The 22,092-nt window shown below is 38.5% G+C and overlaps 1 protein-coding gene across 1 annotated transcript in view; it reads right to left on the bottom strand.

Annotated features, from left to right (window-relative positions):
• Positions 1-322: 322 nt before the first annotated feature.
• The window catches only part of LOC5574031, a 35,221-nt gene continuing 13,451 nt past the window's right edge, over positions 323-22,092 (bottom strand). Inside the window, exons 3-5 of the mRNA XM_021850812.1 lie at positions 16,477-16,770; positions 15,947-16,414; positions 323-1,240 (exon numbers count right to left, since the gene is read on the bottom strand). Of these exons, the coding sequence (XP_021706504.1) occupies positions 1,134-1,240; positions 15,947-16,414; positions 16,477-16,770 (869 nt within the window). The 3' untranslated portion in view covers positions 323-1,133. The remainder of the gene's footprint in view (positions 1,241-15,946; positions 16,415-16,476; positions 16,771-22,092) is intronic.

Consider the following 22,092-nt stretch of genomic DNA (forward strand, 5'->3'; position numbering starts at 1 on the left):
TTCCATAAATATCATTGCAAATTTATAATGCCCATCTACCTTAGACGTCTCTTAAGTGGTTGAACGATTTCAATTGATGATTTGACTGTTCCATTAATGATTATCATGAGCTGTCCGTAATTCGAATCAAAGCGTCCGGAATATGAGGCAAAAGCGAGGGAGCGTCCGGAATAAGAATCATGAAAAGGCCACACGTTTTGATTTATTTAAAATTATTCAAGTTGCGGACGCGTATTCTTTACCCACCATCCGAAATCAAAGGGCTTCTGATGCTCGATAACGCTAAAAAATCATACAGAATGATTTATTTTGTATGGTCCAAGCTGAGTTATACTTCACTGAGGCCTTAAGTGTCCGTAATATGAATCAAAACGGTACTTAAATTCAATTATTGATTCAGAGCATAACCGAAACACTTCGAGAAACGAATGAAATCACCTTCCATCAGCTCCACTCAGCCTTCTTCCTTATATCTCGTACACGTGCGTCTGCCCGATTTTACCTTCTGTCATCAACGTACATGTAATCCTCTTGATCCGTAACGTGAACAACTTCGTTACCATTCTAATTTCGAGCTTACCCCCGCCCCTTACCCAAAGTTCCTTCAACCGTCGCCTAACGTATGTCATTTTATCACATACTTCAAGCGGCTTTAACGGAACACTCCATTCGAAATCTTCCCAAGGGTAGTAAATCCCATTACCCCTTCACAGCCCCATCCGTCGGGAGAAGATCCAGTCAGTGCCCGCACATAATTTCTTTTGTTTTATTCCGTTTTTCCATGTCCCGATCAAAAAAAAAAAGAATCCGAAAAGCCGCAAAAGTTTAATCGAGTTTGGCTGTCTCTCCCTCTCTTTCTCTTGCACTGGTCTTATCCCTTATCTAGTTAACGTATGTTACGACGACGAACGGAAAGAGCACCAAGGCGCGCACATCCACACATGCGATAAAAACGAAAGAAAAATCCCGCGTGGTTCCGAAACCAAAACCCTTTCCGCGCTAGTTGCTCTGCTTCTTCCGGTTTCCTCTGTACAACTCTTCGCCGTCGCCGCCCAATTTCTCTAACATGGCACCGGAATTGGCATCGTGAGGTGAACCACGTTTCACGGAGTTGTTCGCTTTGGTCGTATATATTACAGCCTGCTCCCCAGCATCATCATCATCATCTTCATCATCGTCAGGACGAACGCGGCGGCGGCGCTTCCAAAGGAGTATCGCTGGAGGATTCCGCCTCGAAGTGCTGTAAGATAAGAGGCAAGGAAAGGAAAATGTTAAACAACACAGCTCAGTACACTGAAGCCTCCATTTATGTAGCTTATATTTACGTAATTTCAATTTATTATAACAATTCATAATCAAACACCATTTAACACCTGTTTTCTATTATGTGTTGTGTTCATCACCTATCTAAGCTCATCCAGGACATGAAGATCAGATGCGTAACAAGTGACCTCTCTAGCGTTAAGGGGGCAGGATCCGTCATTGACTTCGAAATTTTCAAAAACAGTTTTTTCGTTCGAAATTAAGAAAATTTACCAAACAATGTGTTCACTGTATTCTATTCTCCAACCGAACACAGTGAACACATTTTCATTGAACAATCTTTAGTTTTGAACGGAAAAACTGCTTTTGAAGTTTCGATGATGACGATGATTACGATGACGAAGCGTTGAACGTTAACAACAATGGTTCACACTGAAATGTGTTCAATAGTTTAATCCTATCAGGTCTCTCGGAGGTTTATTAAATAGGTTCTTACCCATGCGAACTCAAATAAATATAATTGAACATTTTTTGAGTTCATCAGTTGACTAGGATTTTTGAAAAACTGCATTGCGTTAAGGGCTTCCGATCTACCAACATTACCAGTAATCTCTTGGAAAATATAATAAGTGAGGTCTACACTAGGGCTGTTCAAAATTTAAAAAAGTTTGAAAATCCAATCTCCAATATTTTTCTTACAATCCTTGCTATAAAAATAGTTTTCTGTGAAATTTTCAACTTTCTATTTGGTGACTTAAAGGTGGCCCAAAGACAATGTAGGTTTATATGGAAACTACTATGGAGAAATTTTGAAAAATGTTCCAAATACGTTAATACTTGAATGTAAGTATTAATAGGGGACGGACCTGGTGTAGTGGTTAGAACACACGCCTCTCACGCCGAGGACCTGGGATCGAATCCCATCCCCGAGAAAGTCACTTAAAATTTCAGTGACGTCTTCCTTCGGAAGGGAAGTAAAGCCGTTGGTCCCGAGATGAACTAGCCCAGGGCTAAAAATCTCGTTGATAAAGATAAAAAAAAAATATGTATTAATTTATCATCCCACAGTAAGAACTCGTTCTTCACACCATAATAAAGAAATTTGCTGAAGTGAGCAATTTAATTCGACGTATAGGAGAAGATATATTCATGAGTTTGTTTGCTATTTTTTACTTCATATGGGATTATAGCCCTGCAAACATCTACAAAAATCCCAAACAAATTTAGCTTAAAGGGGATTTGTTTCTTCAGCCACGTCCTTCACTAAGATTGAAAAATGAGTTTTCACTATGGGATAATAAGTTTGTGCTTATATTACAGTCCTAACGTGTTTGGAACATTATTCAAAATTTCTCCATAGTAATTTCCATATAAACCTGCATCGTCTTTAGACCCCCTTCAAATAACCACCTAGAAATCTGAAAATTTCACAGAACACTACGAAGCTCTGAGGAACGAACAAAACACTCTGGACCTAGACGATGAAGAGCTAGTCGTTGTGATATCACGAGCGTGTGATGCTCCCTCTAGAGTAAAAAGGTGACCAGTTTACTGGTGGTGCGAATCAATTGCAATGCTTCGAGCGATCTTCTTTCCGGCTAAACTGAGGTTGTGACCTGAGATTGTCACCGATGAAAGCGAAGCAGCAATAAATGCGGATCCAGACATGTTCAGAACCGCGATGCAACGCTGCATAGATCAAATAATATGCATAGATCCTGGATGTATGGAAGCGACAGATATTGGTGCTACAGTCATTTCTCCCTTACTCGATATCGGCTCTACCCCATTTGGCATAATGCCATCTGGCATAATGCCATCTGGCATAATGCCGTTTGGCATAATGCCGTTTGGCATAATGTCATTTGGCATAATCGCCATTTGGCATAATAGCCATTTGGCATAACGGCCATCTGGCATAATTAAAAAAAAATATATATATTTTTCTCACACATTTCACATTTAACGTTCAACGCTCCGTCATTGTAATCATCGTCATCATCGAAACTTCCAAAGCAGTTTTTCTATTCAAAACTGAAAATTATTCGATGAAAATGTGTTCACTGTGTATCAGTTGGAGAATAGAATACAGCGAACACATTTTCCTGTAAATTGTCTTGACTTTGAACGAAAAAACTGCTTTTGAAAATTCGGAAATCAATGACGGATCCTGCCCCCTTAAAGTGCTTGAAATGTTTGTCTAGGACAAGTCAAGGGACTAATATTGACAATGATCTTTAGTCCAAAGAAGTTAATGTGATGTATGTACGAGGAAATACTTTAAGATAGGCTCGTCCAAATAGTGCGTTTGAGGCTGATGATAATAATATTACCAACATTATTACTTGTCACATCTGAGGTTGAGCATATCGCTGGAGAGGCATCCCATAACATATGGGGTAATTAATTTAGATTAGGGGTCGTCCATGAACCATGTGGTCATTTATGGGCGGAAGGGGGGTTTGGCCGAAGACCACAGTCCATACAAATTTTAAAATTTTTGTGTGGACAACTAACCACAGGGGAGGAAACAATTCGGTCTGAAATTCCAAAAAAATGACCATGGGTTAATGGGCAGCTCCTTAGTAAAATTCACCTTCTTTCAAACATCAGCTGTTCTTTTGAGTTTGCAGTTTAGCAAGTCATAACGAACTGTGGAAGCTGCGAATGCCGGACAGTGGCCTTTTCGTGATGTTTTTAGACTAAATTCCGACTTTTTCGTCTAAAGTCCATAATTACCACGTCCTTTACATTCTCCATGCATAATGTAGAAGAAAAATGACTTTTGGGTGAATTAGGGGCAGTGTCTGGGATTGAGTCCATTGGATGTGTCGCTTGCTCCAGAAACATATTCGTTTGGCATGCAATGCGTAACCGCGTAATATCGGAAATCCGGTTAGTCGTGATCATATCATGGATCTCACCACTAAGTCGTACTCATTCAGTTAAGATGAGTTTCCGGAATTTGAAGCGTCCGGGAAATTTGAATCAACACGGTACCAAAGGCATCCGATGTAATTAAAAATCGATCATGACGTGCCTATGATTCACAACACTGCATACTAAAAGAACAGCTTATGTTTGAAAGAAGGTAAAATTTCTAGTTGGGCAGTTCACCAATTATTGAATGCATAAAATGCTCGCTAATTGTTAAACATTTCGTTAAGAACACACATATTGTTCAGTAATAGGCGGGATTTAAGGCCGTTCAGCAATAGGCGAATTATTCTGCTTAACTAATAACCGTGTATCAACTGATTGTTGTAGCATTTAGGGAAAAGAATCTCTCTTGAGATTTTCCTTCTTTGGAACATTGGATGTTCTTCATATTTAACTTCTGTGCCCTCAAAAAAAAATCAATATAAAATCGTGGCACCCAAGCGATGGCCAGAAATCAAGCTAATGCTTTAAAAATAATTAAAGACAGACGTTCTAAGAGCATAACAAGAATGATAAAAGCCGGCTCACTCTACGGTGCCAAATTTTTACTCCTCATAAAACTTCTTCATGAAGCTACGTGAATAAAATCTCACAGCTTCAAGTGTGACTTGAAGGGCACTGGTCGAAAATCGAAAATGATTCTATTATGTTGTCTAGATTGGACATGGCCAAAAGTTGAGGACAACAATTTGAGGAAATGTATTCTTCAAATTATGGCAAATGGCCGTTATGCCAAATGGCCATTATGCCAAATGGCCATTATGCCAAATGGCCATTATGCCAATTGGCAATATGCCAAACGGCATTATGCCAGATGGCATTATGCCAAATGGGGTAGAGCCCTCGATATCACTGCGGAACACGTTTTTGTCTCCAGCACCAAAATACCGCTATTCACTTAATTAAGGGTTGCTGAATCCATTGCCGTTTTCAGAAATATCATAGCACGTCTGGTTTTTGAGATATTGACTGTTGAAAATGCAAAAAATGACTATTTTAAGCCAACTTGCATGCAAGTTTACCAGCTTGTAAGGTAATATATTGGCTTAATTTCCCACAGAATTCCAACTTTATGTGTATAACAATACTTATCATCAAAGTTTGTATTACTTTCGATACGGAAAAGTTATTTTTTGATGGTTTAGAGAAATGTTGTATTTTGCCATATAGAAGAAACGAAGAATTTTGTATGGAGACTGCAAGCATGTTGAAAAAATCGATTTAATCGAAATTTAATCGCGAAATTTCAATCAAATTATGTCTGAAATGAAAGTTCAAGTTCTATTTTGCATGTTTAGTGGATTAGATTACAAAAAAGTATGATAAATTGTACTTTAAATTTCATGTAAACATTAATAAAACCAGTGTTTTATACAACTTTGGGGACCTGTAGCTAAAAATTGTGACGTGCTGGAACATTTCTGAGAATGGCACCAGATTCAGCAACCCCAAATCTACTAGAGACACACAATTTGATCCTTGAGACACGCCAAAATGTCATTTTTGTTACGCTGTGTATTCTGTATTTCGATATCGAGTTAGAGAATCATAGTCAAAGTTGGTTTCCATGGCTGCCTCGATGATTCCTTGGATCGCAGTTGCACTGTTTTTGTTTTCTGTAACTCGAAACCTCCATAACTCGAAGGTCCCTCCAATATCGAGTTGTGGAGAGTTCACTGTACTATCAGAGGTAAAGAAACCACCAGGTGATCCGTCGGTAGACCTATCTACTACATAAGACAGGCAAGTTTTTGGAGTTTTCAAAGCAACATTAGAGTACTAAAATACCACAAAAAAAAAAAACAAATTACTGGCAACACGATCATTCTGAGAGAGCATGGAATACGAGAACTCGTACGTGAATGATTTTTGTTCGGCTGGATCATTTTATCTAGAAATCCTTTATAAGAGAGATTCGCGGAAGCTGACATTTCTGTCAAAGTGTGAGCCAATCGAGCAGCGAGAGCTGTCAAAGTGTGAGCCAAACGAACATGCGTTGTGTTTGTTTTGAACTTTTCTTGAGGAGTAATGTAATCCGCTTGAAAATATTTTGGTAAAAGTAATTTTGCATGAAGCAAAAAAAATGAAATGTTTTACTTTTTTGAATTTTTGTCAATGCGATTTTTAGTTTTTGATTTTTTCGGCTGTTTATTAGTTTTGATATGTAGCTCAAAGATCTATAACGAAACAAAATACACTTTATAGCAAGCGTGCTACAATATTATTCTCGATGCCGAGCAAAATCAGCACTGCTAGTCTGTTGCCAAATCATTCCATTTTACTTCCGCTTATCTCTCTATATAGGATCACTAATTTTATCCACCTCATCATGTGAGTCTGACCCGGATAAAGATTTGTATAAGTTCGTATTCCACAAGCAATAATGTTTGAGCATAGTAGTATAGACATTTTCACGGGATGTTTACAGACCATTTGTTTTCGAGGTTTTATGACTTCCGTTCCGACAGCCAGTACCATATATGTACGTAAAGTGAGGACGGTCTGTCTAACAACCAGTTTCTATTCAGGAACGATAAATCTAGGAACAGTTAGTGCAAGGTTGTTACTTTGGAATTGAAGTTTACGTTCAACAGCCAGTAGCGTAGCTAAGGGATTGCGGCGGGTGTGGTCCGCATCGGGCCCTGGGTTTTTAAGGTGAAGATGAATTGAAACCAAACATCAAATTTTCAAGACCACAAATCTGGAAAATCGAACACCCGTTTGAGCTGAAAACTCAATTGATTGGTCACCACCAGCTAGTGATCAATCGATTAAGTTTTCAGCTTGAACGGATGTTTGGTTCTCTAGATTTGTGCTCTTGAAAATTTGAGATTTGGCCTCGATTCATCTTCACCTTAAGGGCCCCAAAATCATGGTGAAATATCTCATACCAGTAGAAATTCAGTTTTCGCCACACTTAAATATGTGTAGGTACAGGGAATAAGGTTTGTAGGGGTCCCAAATACACCTAATGATTGATAAAATTAGTATTCATATTAACATAATAGAACCGTACTCTTTAACAGAGCATCGTGTTTTTGGATTCTTAAATATATAATTCTGGTAATTATCAGCGCCCTATATAACTTGAGCCTAAGGAAGCCAGAAACTGGTTTGGAGGCATTTTTATTATCCCCATGCCTTTTAAAGTAAATGTTTGTACTTCAGATATTACTACGTGACTATGCCATAGGTTTACGAAATCCTCATGTGAAAGATTCAGGAATTCTTCAGGTGATTCGTCTAGAGCTTACTTCAGGAACCAGTACAGAGATTCCTTCATGGATCCCTCCAGAAATTATTATTTTTCTTGCGATTTTCCCAGGAGTTTTGCTTGAAAACCTTTGAATGATTTCTGAAGCTCTGAATTCCTTCAGAGTTTGCTCCAGGAAATCGCTCGCCTGTCCATCACTGGGAGTACTCCGTAGAGGGTTTTGCCCGGGATTTCCCGAAATTTCAATGCAATCATTATTAGCTCATGCAGGTTGCACATTTTTTTGATGGTACAGTTTTCAACAAATGTGTGAAAGCTGCCTTCTTCCTCCTTAAAATTGCGGTTTAAAAAAAGTCTCTAACTTTTAGACAACATTTATGTTATAACCTATATTCGTGTGTAGTTAGTTTGAAAGATCTCGTACATTGTAGTTTGAACTACAGTCAGGTCTCAGATAAGACGCTGCAACTCACTTTCCACCCACCGTCATTTCTCAACTGTTTTCAATAGGATAAATCTGATTTTTCGTTTGCGACTGAAGCATAGTATGAGCTTATTAACTACCAATTTTCACTAGAATCAATTGAATGACAGCTGAAAAATTACAATGTGATAAGTTTGAATAAAATTTAATGAAGAATCTCTACGTTTAAAATATAATAGTTTAAAAAGTATTAGTTATATGATCATAGTTTTGAAACAACTTTATTTTATCACCTGAAAGGTGTCAACATATTTTACCATCCAATAATTAAAAATATTCAAGTCGTGAAAATATAGTTGTTTTTCGATGTATTTGCACTATTTTTTTTACAAGTTTTTCAAATCCATCAAAAAATATTTTACGAAATCTATTGGGTACTACTCCAAGAATTTCGCAATAAATTGACTTATGAAACTTTTCACAAATTTTAAGGTTTTCTACAAAAATTTTTGAAGTATTTTCTCATTGGATTCCACACTTTAATAGTGATGTACAAAATAGAGAAGGCTTCTGATAACTGATTTTTTTATTCGGCGTCTCGAGGATTAAGCTTAGGTAGTAGACTGATGCAAATTTTGAAGTTTTTGCTCTCCTATGCTTAAACGATGTCAATTATGATGAAAATGATCCTCCCAAAATTTGAAGTGATTCGGAAGATATTTGACTGTGCACACGCCATTTGAAGTTAATATGGAGATTACTATGGAAAACGCCAATCTTTTGGGTTCAGCCCTCTATCTCTTCATCATAACATTTTATGGAAAAGTGAATATACTCACCTCATGTGAAAACTTCCCAGCTACAACTTTGCCGAAGATAACATTTTGATGGGACGTAAGGATAATTTGTTTCGGAATCTACGGCATCTCAGAAATCATACGAGACTGCTAAGAGCTTCTACCCGATTCTCAGAAAACTTTCCTCAACCTTGAGATGGCCACCAACCGAAATCTTATAACCTCTAACAAAATCTAGGAATAGGAATTTCATCAGAATTTCACTTATCAGAAAATAGACATCAAAAACAGGCACCCTTGGCAAATGTTTTTTTTTTGCCAAATATTCGGGAAATTAAAAAAAGAAATCTAATATCTTGAGGATCTGGATTTTCGATTTTGGAGTTTGGTTGAACTGCAGTGGGAGTAAGGTTTTATGAACATTGCTCTGGAATTCCGGGAAAGTGCTGGTAATGGTATAGACATTCTGGATTTTGTTTATTACGTCCATGCATTTCAATGGGAATTTTAGAATTTCGGAGAAATCGATTGCATGTTTGGTTCTCATATTTGAAAATGTATCTATCCAATACTTTGGTTTGAACTACTGGGATTTTGGCAGAGAATCTTTGATTCCGAAAGTAATTGTGATATTTTTATGGAAATCCTGATAGAAGTTCTTGATACATGATAAGTGTTCTGAAGAATTCTTGGAATTTGAAAGTAATGCTGAGATTTTGATGAGATAGTGGGTATTCTGAGATTGAGGAAATCCTATAAGCATTATGTGATTGAGGATGAAATCCTTTCATTTGGATAGACATTCTCTGAGTTCTCTTTAGATGTAATGAGATTTTCAAGGGAGGATTCTGAACGCCCAAATTTCCGGTTGTAATATTTGAATATCGATAAAATTCTTGGATTCTGTCAGGGATTTTTTTGGTGTAATTTCAAGAATTCCAATATATGGTGCAGGTATCCGATGGAAAACTCGAATTTATAAAATAGGAATATGAAGAAGTCTTGGGTTTATAAAAAAAGTCAAGAAAAAAAATATGAAATACCTCAAAAGTTCTAGCATTCCGAAAAAAAAACACTTGAAACTCGCTTGCATTTTGGTGGGAATTTTGAATGCATTGGCAGGTATATTTTAAGATGTCGAATGTCATATGAAATTTGGCTTATGACTATAGTAGGAGAAACGGTTGAAATTCTGGAATTCCGATTGGTATTTTGGAATTTAGAAAAGATCTTCAGGAATCCAAGAATTTCCACCAAAATCTCAAACGGATGCCGTTTGAATTCTCCAATAATCGTTATCGTTTGGAATACACAAATCCAATCCACAAGATTTTTCTTGAATCCCTGTATCTCTAAATTTCTGTATTGAAATCCTACAACAATTATCATTTTTTTTAATTTCTTCAGAAAATTTAGCCAAAATTTTTGTACACACAATATAAACCTGAACTTCCAATGCAGTTTCAATCGCCTTCTCATCGAAATCTCACAACTATAGTTCTCCCTATCTATCACTATCAAAATCCTAGGATTCCTACCACAACACCAGATATTATATTATATTCACTATTTGTCTGAATTCCATCATATATATTATTTCCAAATTCCAGTTATAATCGGAATTCCAATATTCCAGCTTATGTCACAATACCCATTATAAAACTTCCATTTATTTCCACCGAAATTGAAGATTAAAATCACACATTGAAAACCCAGGATTTCTCCCATAATACCAGGATTCCTATTGAAATGGCTGAATTCTCCTTGCGATGTTAGTAATTCCCCCATAATCCCTAGATGCTGATCAGGATAATAAAATACCCTAAAAAATTCCAGATTGCCATTTTTACAGAAACTATACCATAAAACTAACATTTTCGCTTTCGGAATCTGAGAATTCGTATTGAAAACTTAGGATTCTTCTCAAATTCATAATCATTCTATAGACATTATAGTATTCTCCCCGAAATTCTTGAAAACCCACACTAAAACTCTAAATTTCAGTGTAGTTCAATTGAATCCTTTGACGTCATACGGGAATCCCAGAATCTCTATTGACATCTCAAAATTTCTTTCAGATTCCAAGAGCTTTCATTGGTAGTGAATAAAGACTCCCAAAAGTTCCACCATAAGTTGCAAGAAATTATACCGAAATGTAAGAAATGATACTGAAATCGTGGAATTTCCTACAGAAATCCAAAAATTTCTATCGAAATACCAATACATCAGAAATCAAAAGATGTGTTTTCAAATTCCATCATTCCTTCCAAAATATCCAGACAGGATTCTCTCCGGAATCACAAGGTTCTCTCCAATGTTCAGGTTGATCTTCAGAATTCTAGAATTACCACAAAAACACCCGAATTCTTACCGAAATCTACGAATTTTCTAAAACTCTAGTAACCTCCTAAATCTTAATACATCAGAACTCTCAATTTCTACTGAAATCCCAGAACTCCCATCAAAATCGCAGAATTCTTACAGGAATCCAAATATTTCAACTAGATGCCCAGAACTTGTGCCAAAATTTTTGATCGCCCATTGAAATCTAGCATTCGCACCAAAAATTTGTAAAACCTTCCATAAAACCTGCACGGTTTCTGTAGGCTCCTATAAATCCCGGATTTCTTACTAAAAACTTTCATCGAAAACCCAGATTTCATATGAGAATCCTGAGAGTTCCTACACGATATGCAGAAATCCTTGCAAAATTTAAAAATTCCCACCCATAGAAATCTCAGAATTGCTTTCAGGGCCTAAGAACTCCAACCAGAAGTACAGACAGATTCCAATTGGAGTCCCAGCATACCTTACATGAAATCTCAGGGGAATTGTCATTGAAATCATGGATTTCAACCGGAACTCAACACTGCCCCTCATAATTTCTTCCAGAATCGTAGATTATCTTCAATATATCTTAGGGTTTTGGAGTTTTGGAATTTCAGAGTTCCCATAGGTATTTTAGAATTCTTACTGGAATCCTAGAAAACTCTATAAATCTTCGGAATTCTAGCCTAAATCTTAGAATACCAACAATTTCAGAACAAAGAAGTTTTGATAACTTAGAACTTCCATTGCAATCTCAAAATTCATTCCGGTGTCTTGAAGCATGCTTCAAGATTTATGAACACCAATTGGAATCCAATATTCAAAAATATAGAACATGCACCATAAACCACTAGAATCCCTAACTCTCACTAAAACTAACTCCTATCGAAAGTCCAAAATTTCTTTTCATTGTAATATTTCTTACCAGAATCAAAGAATACCCTGGAATACCTACATGCATGCAAGAAGTATTCCTACTGAAATCCCAGGATTTCGTATTCCAAGAATTTCCAGAAATTCGTATAGTAACTCTAAAAGCTTCTACCGGATTCTTGGTAATCTCTTCAACATATCAGGACTCAACTAATTTTAAATCATAGATTCGCCAACGAATGTGATACTTCCTATTGAATCGCGATCTTCAAAAAGTAGACTTACGATGCACCTATCGAATGCTTTCTTGACTAACGCATGGCCAATATTTTGCCATCTATAAAAGTCCTTCCAAAAAATTCGTACTCACTGCTGTCCAGATCAGTTTCAGAAGGGCCAGACAGGTCATTGTAAGCCAGGAAGGAATTCTGCCATCATTGTGATATATGTGGAAGATATAAACTGCTTTGAAAACAGCCTCTTTGCGGTATTTCTATAGTTTTGCATGAAAAATCATAAAAATTTCAAACTAAACATCGAGGGGGATGGGCTAGGGGGGATGCATCAACTTCCAGCGCCATCAAAAACATAAGCCTAAGGGTTTGCTGCCGAATGCTGGCTACAGAATGCGATTTGATTCGTATATGACTGAGATACAGCCATTTTCACATGAACACTCCTATATAAATCCGGATTCACCGGTGTCCTCTTCCGAGAGGACCATAATGGTCCAAAATGCCTACGTTGGTCTGAATTCATCATTTTGACCAGTTTTGAGAACGAAAATCTGCATGGCATTTTTGTTTTCATGATGCTTAGTAAAATTGCTATAGAAAAACACTAAAGAGCCAAGGTTTTTCGAGTCAAACAAAAGCGGGGAGGGGTATGGAGGGATGGGTCACCCCCCAAAATGTAGGTACACTAATCCCCTTTCCATAACTTTTTAAAGAATTGGATTCGGATGACTATTGACTGAGATTGAAGCATTTTTGTGCACTAAGGTCCGTCCTGCCACTTTACGGGTTAATTTACACACATCCTCCATGTTATCTTTAATTTTCACTAATGCTATTCTGCAAGCGCCAGAAAGAAGAAGAAGAAGAATATATTCAAAAGGAATTCTAGCATTACCTATATCTATCTGATCCACATCAGTATGCAAGAAAATGCCCGAGCTTACCTCCACATCAAAGATATCTGGACGAAAATTATTTTCAGTTGGAAACGTGTTCAAAACTTCCTTATGTTCTTCATTCTTCTTTCCAAAAACTATCGCGTCACCGTCATATTCAGCTAATAAGTTATTCCTTCTAATGAAGTCCGTTCCCAACATCGGTTCCATGGTAGGATTTCTCACGATTTTAAACTATAATTTGTAAATATAATTATTAATGACAACTTCTGAATCAAATGCCCCTAAAATATCAATTGTCGAATTATATAGGCCTGAAAACGTTTTATCAGAATATTTTGAAATTTAAATTGAACTAGGAACAACGCTACACAAATTGTGCTACATGTATCGAAAAGTGTTACACACTCTTCATAAAAATTCGAAAATCTTACAAAAGTGTATAAAAATATTTTTCTCACCTACTCCTACCTCTATACTCAATACTACCACGAGTTCGCTCAAAACCTGCTTCTGCTTCTGTTTGGATTGCATCGATTGTGGATTGTCACCAGATCTTCCTTCGTCACGGCCAACGGGATAACGGAGTCTATTGAAACCATTGCACAATGGACCGAATCGACAATTTAGCCGGAAAAAAGTGTTTTCTCTGTTCTCGTCGATTTTAGACGTTCGATGTCTTCAGAGAAGTTATTCGTAATTGAGTTTTGCATATTTTAGGATAAAATTTGAATAGGGTGGCCCTTGTTTAAGTTGAAATTTTGATTCAAACTTTTTTGTTTGATGAATCGTGGCTGCACTCTTCTGCAAATTTTTAGAAAATTGTATTTTGAACAACTTTGTCGAAGACACGTTTGATGTAACTCTTCATTTAAGCTAAGTAAATTGATTTTGAAAGATTTAACTTAGGGTGGACCTAAAAAATCATTTATTTTGTCCAACTTTTTTATTTTCAGTTGTACTTGAATGTGGTCTTCAGAAGAGTTGCAGAAGAAGTGAAGATACACATTTTTGCTGAACATCGCAGGTTTGTAATTCTTGTGATTTTGAAGTTATAAGCAAATTTAAGTGAAAAACTATGAAATCTTTAGATGCCCATAACTCATTGCGTTGGTTCGATAAAATATTTTCTTTTAGTGGCGTTCGAAAAAAATTAATTCAAAAATACACTTAAAAAACTCAAAATTCGCCTGTAACTCACAAGATTTTAGAGTTAACGGCGTCCTGCTTTCAGCATTGCATTGCCTTGCTGATCACTATTTGAGTGAGTTCAGTTTTATCTTGCATCATAGTGTTGTCCATAATTATTTCTACCATCTCTGAAGATTTGCATTTCCATCTGTTTGCATTTGTATTTGATTTCCATGTCGAAGAATTGCTTCCAACAAACTATCCACGGATGTGTGTCCAGCAGTACTCCGCACCAGTCTAAATTGAGAGTTCAGAATGCCATTGATGACGTATTTGATTATAGCTCCAACCGTAAGGTGAGGTTCGAGTGTACCAGGAGTCAGCGCAAGAACGGTGTGTGTAACGATATATCGAAACGGCATCTCCGAAATTGGAGGTTTCAATGTCGGATTCCGTTACGGCACCTTTGGCATCAGTCTTTTTGGCGTGTTGTGGCGGGATCCCAGATGTGTACATGTGGTGCGTTTTGTAGAGTGTAGTGGATGTTGATGATTAGTGAAAGACTAGGTATGGGGTTAGGAAAGTGGTCGGCGGATGAAAATTCAACTTGACTAGCTTTCAACGACGGATTGGATTAAAGGTTGTAGTAACCCTTCCAGGACTAGGGAATGGAAAGATTGACTAAGTCGAATATAAGACTTGGCTAACATCTTTCTGGTGTAATGTCGCCACTAAGACAGAGCATAGATTTTTATGTGCACTTCCACAGCTATAAACTGAAAGCTTTCGTTGTTATTTGACCATTTTTGCATTTGTATACTTGGGAATAAGTTAATTTCCAACTCGAAAAGATCTTCGATCGATCAAAAATGCCTTTTTTGGGAGTTGTAATCTATATAAATAAAAATGGAATGGTGTTTGTATGTCACGAAATGGCTTCCGAACGGGTCAACGGATTTGAATGATTGTGTTTCCGTTTTGTTCGTCAAGTGTTCCGACGTGTTTGTGTGTATAAAAATCCCAGGATATTCACCGAGAAAGTCTGAAAAACGAGCGTGAACGGAACTGTCATTTTGTATGGGACGATCCATAGCGTTTTTCAACAGCCTACTTGATGGCAAGACGAAGTTTGCCGGGACCACTAGTAATAAATACAAATCCAGTCCTCCAATTGAGTCCACGACTCTCTATTCGCTAGACGGGTGCTTTGCTTGTAGGCTACGGAGAGCATCTTAAGAGACATCGTATTTCTCAGATGAACTGACTTCGATTAACATGCTTGTAGATGTTGAATAGTCTCAATGAATAAACATATCTGATTATTCAATATCATTTGATGATTTCACATTTGAACACCAGTTACCGAAAGGGTCGATTATTTCGTCTTCTTCCCCAGAAAACTTGCTCCGTGCTTTTCGTAAACTAAATTAACTGACTTTATGTTTTTCGCAACCGGCTTCCCAAACTTCCTTTCCGTCGCCCACGTGTCAGAGTCAGATGAATTCGAGGAGGGAGGGGAAAACTTCCTCCATCATATGCTCGCCTCCGTATATCTAGTTGTTGTGCGGCACGCTTCGTGGCGTTTGGTTCCACACCGGCCGGGGTAGCAAAATGGATGCGATGATGGCGATAATGATGAGCTCGGTAATGGGAGGCGAAAAGTTTCTCGCAAAAACTTGGTCTTGCACATAGTGCACAAAACAAGCAAAATTCGAAATTGAATCCGATCATCTTACAGTTTTCTATTATAAGGTACCGAAAGCCCCCGCGTGTGGGTGTGATCGGAATGCGTGACTACCGGAAATTATCCGGACGCACGTGCTTGGAAAAGGATTGAAACTTACCTCCACTGGCGCCACTGCTGTAGAGCATGTTCTCGTTGAAGACCTCCTTGAAGTTCACCACGTTGGTCACTTCGTCGGAATCCGCGCTGCTCGGGTGCTCTCCACCGGCCGTGAAAATCCGAGGCGGTGTAGGCTTCAACCGAACGACCGCCGGCTGCAGTGAAGGGGCGAAGTGATGCTGGACTACTCGGGCCGTTGGAGCAGACACGGTTACTGCGGATGGATGCTTCACGGCGTCCGCTTCCTTGTAGACTTCGTTGGAGAATCTACTGGTGGGGCTGGTGAAGTCCGAGGGGAATGTTGTGGCTGGTGTCGGTTCGTGGACACCAATGCCGGGGCTGGGCGATGCAGTTGAACTCGTGCTGGAGTATGAAGTGCTTTCCTTAGAAGAACTTGACGGTTCATGGGTGGTGGAGCTTATGTGGTCGAAAATGGAGTTCTGTTCTGCTAATGGCTCCCTATTTATATCTATGGGGGAGAAAAGACATTATATTCGTTAAATTGATCAAACTAAGTACGAAGATGCCTACCAATGAACACAGTTTCTTTGGTTTTGCTGTAGTCGGTGTCTTTCACACCGAGGGTGCATTTGATGACATCGTCCTGCTGGATTCGCTCGTACAGGACCAGGTGTATGCTGACGGAACTGTCGTAGAGGTCTGCCTGTGTAAGCAGCGTGTTCACGGTGACATTCTCCAGCCGGTACTCGTTGATCCAGAGTGTCAGTTCCGGTTCGGGGGAGATTCCGTACACACTACATAGTACCATTACGAGGTTGCTCATGTTGTTGGTGTAGTAACGCAGGACGAAATTAGTTTCGGGAACTACGTGAAAGGGAGATAACAAAGAAAAGTTATGATCACATATTTTTTCTTAGTGGATACTTGTAACTGACACTGAAGAAGACTGAGAGTGGAAGTCGAAATACGCGTACCGTAATCCAGGGGCAAATTGATCACTATTTTACAGCTTTTTGTTGTGTTGTCCTTCGGAATTCATCTTCTTCTTCTTCTTTCTGGCATTACGTCCCAACTGGGACAGAGCCTGCTTCTCAGCTTAGTGTTCTTATGAGCACTTCCACAGTTATAAACTGAGAGCTTTCTTTGCCAATTGACCATTTTTACATTCGTATATCGTGTGGTAGGTACGAAGATACTATATGCCCAGGAAAGTCGAGAAAAATTCCAACCCGAAAAAATCCTCAACCGGTGGCATTCGAACCTACGACCCTCAGCTTGGTCTTGCTGAAAAGCTGCGCGTTTACCGCATACGACTATCTGGGCTATCTCGGAATTCATATATTGTATATTAAATTTCGACAAAATCAGTTATCAGTTTATGTAATCGAATTTTCATGGAATAATATTTAACAAATTATAAAAAAAAGTTTTAATGTCAACAATTTAAAATTGAACGCTGGGGCGAAATTGATCATCGTATAACAAAGCAGGTTTCTGAATATAACTTTTCCCTATCTACTAAATTTGGGTCTCCTGAATCTGAAAATGATATCAAAATTCTAACAACTCGAGTATTTCATCGTTTAATTGCAAAATTGAACTTTGAAAATCTGCTTAATACGCCTTAATGTAGGCAATTTCCCTTGGAAATAAGCACATTATTTGAGAATAAACGGATATGAGCAAAACACTATACTTGCTATGCTGTATGATACCAAAAATGAGTTCAGTCGCTCATACTTATGCTTACACAACATTTTTAATACATCAGGTTGACATGTAGGTATAGCACCAGTGGATCGTTTAACACCGACATTTGCAACTGCATTGCTTACACCTTCAAAAAGTGCAAAACTGATTCTAATAAATATGAAATAGTTCAAAATCATCATAAGACATCTGTAAATTAAAAAATACGGAATGTCTGTGGTGCCAACGAAACCTTCAGCATCCTGAGGAGGTAATGTGACCTGATCAAATTCGCCCCAGTGGACAATTTGCCCCCGGATAACGGTACATAACTTGGTGCTCTTTGGCAAAACAAATCTCGCGTTCAGTATCATAAGGGCGTATCTGCAATGATCGATTTCTCTTCGCCAATTTTGTCTTTTACAAATGACTTGGGCGTGTTAATGTTTTCCACTGCTATTTTTATTTCAGTACAAAGTAGTCATCGTACTTCGTCATGTAGCATCGGGAAATGTTCCGAAAATCGAATAAGTCTTGCGTACTAAGCTAAAGAGAAAATCGATCACTGTAGATACAAATGTATGATACTCAACGCGAGATATGCATGTTTTTTTTCGATCATCACTTTTTTGGAATACAACAACTACACACTTTTTTTTTTTTACTTATCTCGTTTATTTGGCAGGCTCAGGCGCCGTAGGGCATAACAGAGCCGAAATCTTTTCTTTTTTTTTACATTATTTACATTTTGAAATTTGAACTTATTTTAAAAACTATGTTAGTTTGCGGAAGTTTTAAGGTTAGTGGATACATTTGAAACAGGGAAGGAAAGGATTTTTTGGAATTTCTTAAGCTACTTAGACTACTAAGCTGATGAAGCTTGAAGGGACAGGATGTCCAGATCTGTAATGAAACTAAACAGAAACGGTTTGTGGGAGACACGACGAGAAGAGGACAATTTGAATGGGAAAAAGAAAGACAGGGAACGAACACAATCAAACCCGGATATTGATACGCTTCAAAAACAGATGGATTAAATTCATATATTCTAAATCAAGGCCCGCCAACACTTCCCTGACAGGTTTCTGCTGTTTTCCTCGGATCCGGAGAGTTTCAGTCAGCTCAGATCTGACGCCACGATGCTCAACGCATCCCCACACAACATGTTCGATATCCTGGTAAGCCACGCCGCAAACACAGAGATTGCTTTCTGAGAGCCCAATACGGTGGGTATGCGCGCTTAACGAATAGTGATTGGACATAAGCCGACACATGACACGAATGAAATCACGGCTCATGCTCAACCCCTTAAACCAAGGCTTTTTCGACACCTGTGGAAATATGGAATGCAGCCATCTACCCATTTCTCCGTCTCTCCATTTCTGTTGCCAGCTGATCAAGGTCTCCCGACGGGCCAATGCAAAAAATTCTTCGAAGGCGATTTGACGCTCGTAAACATCGCCTTCTTTAGCGCCTACCTTAGCCAGAGAGTCCGCTTTCTCATTGCCAGGAATGGAGCAATGCGAAGGGACCCAAGCTAGGGTAATAGTGTAAGAGCGAATTGACAAAGCACTCAATGCCTGGCGTATTCTATTCAGGAAGTACGCTGAGTGCTTCACCGGCTTCATTGACCGAACAGCCTCCAGAGAACTTAAACTGTCGGAAAAAATGAAGAAGTGCTCGGGTGGGAGAGAACTGATGTACTCTAAGGTGTAATGTATAGCTGCTATTTCAGCAACATATACAGAACATGGTTTTTGAAGCATGAAGAAGGCGCTATGAGAAACGTTGTAAACACCGAAACCAGTGATATCATCCATTTTTGACCCATCAGTGAAGAATTGTCGGCTCTCGCTGACATGCCCAAATTTACTTGCAAACATGGGAGGGATAAACTTTGAACGAAAGTGATCTGGTATACCATGGATATCTTGCTTCATGGACAAATCAAATACTACAGAGGAACAGTCGAATTCTAGGAAGTTATCACGATTGGTGTTAACCGAAGATGGGCTAACCTCCAGCGTCATGTACCAGTAGTACACACTCATGAAACGAGTTTGAGGGTTATGTTCAAGCAGCTTTTCGTAGTTTTCAATAACCAATGGATTGAGAACCTCACAACGGATGAGGAACCTGAGTGTTAACTCCGCGAAACGATCTGTCAGGGGCTGTACTCCTGCAAGTACCTCTAAACTCATTGTGTGAGTCGAGTTCATGCAGCCTAGCGCGATGCGAAGACAGCGGTACTGAATCCGCTGTATCTTCAGCATATGTGTTTTCGCCGCGGATTGAAAGCAAAAGCTACCGTACTCTAAGACCGACAAGATCAGAGGCGTCGCGTGCTCAAATAAGCCACTTGTGCAACAACAAGAAAAATATATTTTATAATTGGGTAAATAACGCCTATGTAAACGGTAAACTGGTGATTAACTGGATTTTGCACGTTTCAGCTACAAAACATATCAGAAATAACAAAATGTATCAATGTGCGCGTATTTGCATATATTCTTGCATTTAGTAAAATAACTGCAGTGTGCATTTTTTTACGATTTATTGGTACGTTTTACTTGATTTGCAAATGTTTTCATCTACATATTAATCTCGTGTATCCGGCAGAAATATAGAAAAAACACTATTTTTTTAAATAATTTTAAATAAGGGACCAACCTTAGGCATTATAACTAATATGTGAATATGTGCGTATTGTGCTCTGCAAAAAAAATCCACGGAATGCGATCAACAGAAAATGGTGGTATATCGTCGCAGTGATTCAGATTTAGATAATTACAAACATTCGCGTACCTACTTGAAGAACGAAAAAAATCAAACCTACTTGAATGTTGACGTTGCGCGCATATCTGCGCGTTATCGCCGCCGCTGGATGTGGATTTAAAATGAGCAATACCGTTGTCTTTGGTCCATAAGGGTGACTTTGGGCCAAGATTTTTACAGCTAACTATAACCAGAATAATGAAAACAATGTGGCAAGCTTCAAGAATACGTTATAAATAGCCACTAGATGGTCATGGATTAGTTTTTTGCCTCCTGTGCAATTCAAGAGATGCATCAAAAAGGGCGGTCAAAGTCACCCCCTAGCACGGCGGTACTTGAATTGTATGAATGCAGCGTAAGAACACATCGCGAATGATTTGTACGCTGTCCGCTTCGGTGGCGAGCCGAAAATCCCGTTAGAAAGGTTAATCCTTCTTTAAAAACAACATGAATCCCACAATAAACTATAGAGAAAACAGATATGGAATCATCTATTATTAAAATATGGAAATTGGAGCAACCCACGGAGCAAAAATAAATGCGCTAATTCCATTGATAATACATTCTTCCTGAGCTTTTATAATCTTCTTCAGCTTGTTCAAATCGGCTGGTTGAACCTGTCGAGAGAAACCGATTTCGTATTGCATGAAAGTTAGCACCGTAAAGCATGCAATTTGCACTCTAAGAACACTCTATTTCCATATTGACTGCGCTAACTTCACCAAAGACCAGAAATGATTAGTTTAACATTGGATTAATCGAAATTACGTATGCTTGGTATGCATTCGAATTGTTATAAATTTGATTTTAATTATTAAAACCTCTCATTTTATAATGTGGATATCCTTCTAAGTTGATGTAAATATGTCTGGATGGACATTGGACATCCGATCTATTCCGAACAAAATGCATTCTATTAGGAAACTGCTTAGCGTGCACCAATATTTCGGAAGGAGAAAAAGTAAAACCTGTTCAACTTCTTTCGTTGAACGGGTTGTTTCCACACATGTATGCTTTTGAGCGTGTACAGATTACTAAGCTGTGAATGTATGTGGGACCTTAGTTATATGGGATTTGGTTCAACAGCAGCAGTTGAACAGGCACAGTAGTTTCTCTTCAACTTTTGCGCTGCTGTCTTTGGTGAAATACCACGCTTGTGCTGTGGATGTCAAGCGAGCTTTTTACATGGTGCGTGAACTCAGCACACTACGCGATCGATCTTGGTGCCTTGGGACAATTGTTATGCTACTTTCTATGTAGTACGTATGAACCCACACTCATGCTATTTTAAAATTTGTTGAATTTGATTTACTTTTTTAAATTAGTTGTACGATTTTGATTCAAATGGTCTACCTGTTCAATGAACAGGTTGAACAGGCTGACCAGACGCCTCTGGACAAGATGGTTGTTTGGTACAGCTTGATCAGATCTTCCGGATGGGCTCCCCACCATGTTCCGGTTATAGTTCGCATGAAGTTGATTCGTTTTTGGCATTTCTGTGTCAGATACACAATGTTTTTCCCCCAGGTGCATTTGGCGTCGAACCAGACCCCGAGATATTTAGAAGACAAGCTATGAGTGATTGTCTTACCCATGAGTGTAAGCGGAAACTTGGCAGGTTTGTGTTTCTTTGAAAAGACAACCATCTCAGTTTTCTCCGCAGAGAATTCGATACCCAGCTTTAAGGCCCAAGTAGACAAATTGTCCAGAGTATCTTGTAAG

Source organism: Aedes aegypti, chromosome 3, assembly GCF_002204515.2.
Source record: "Aedes aegypti strain LVP_AGWG chromosome 3, AaegL5.0 Primary Assembly, whole genome shotgun sequence".
NCBI classification, from domain to species: Eukaryota; Metazoa; Arthropoda; class Insecta; order Diptera; family Culicidae; genus Aedes; species Aedes aegypti.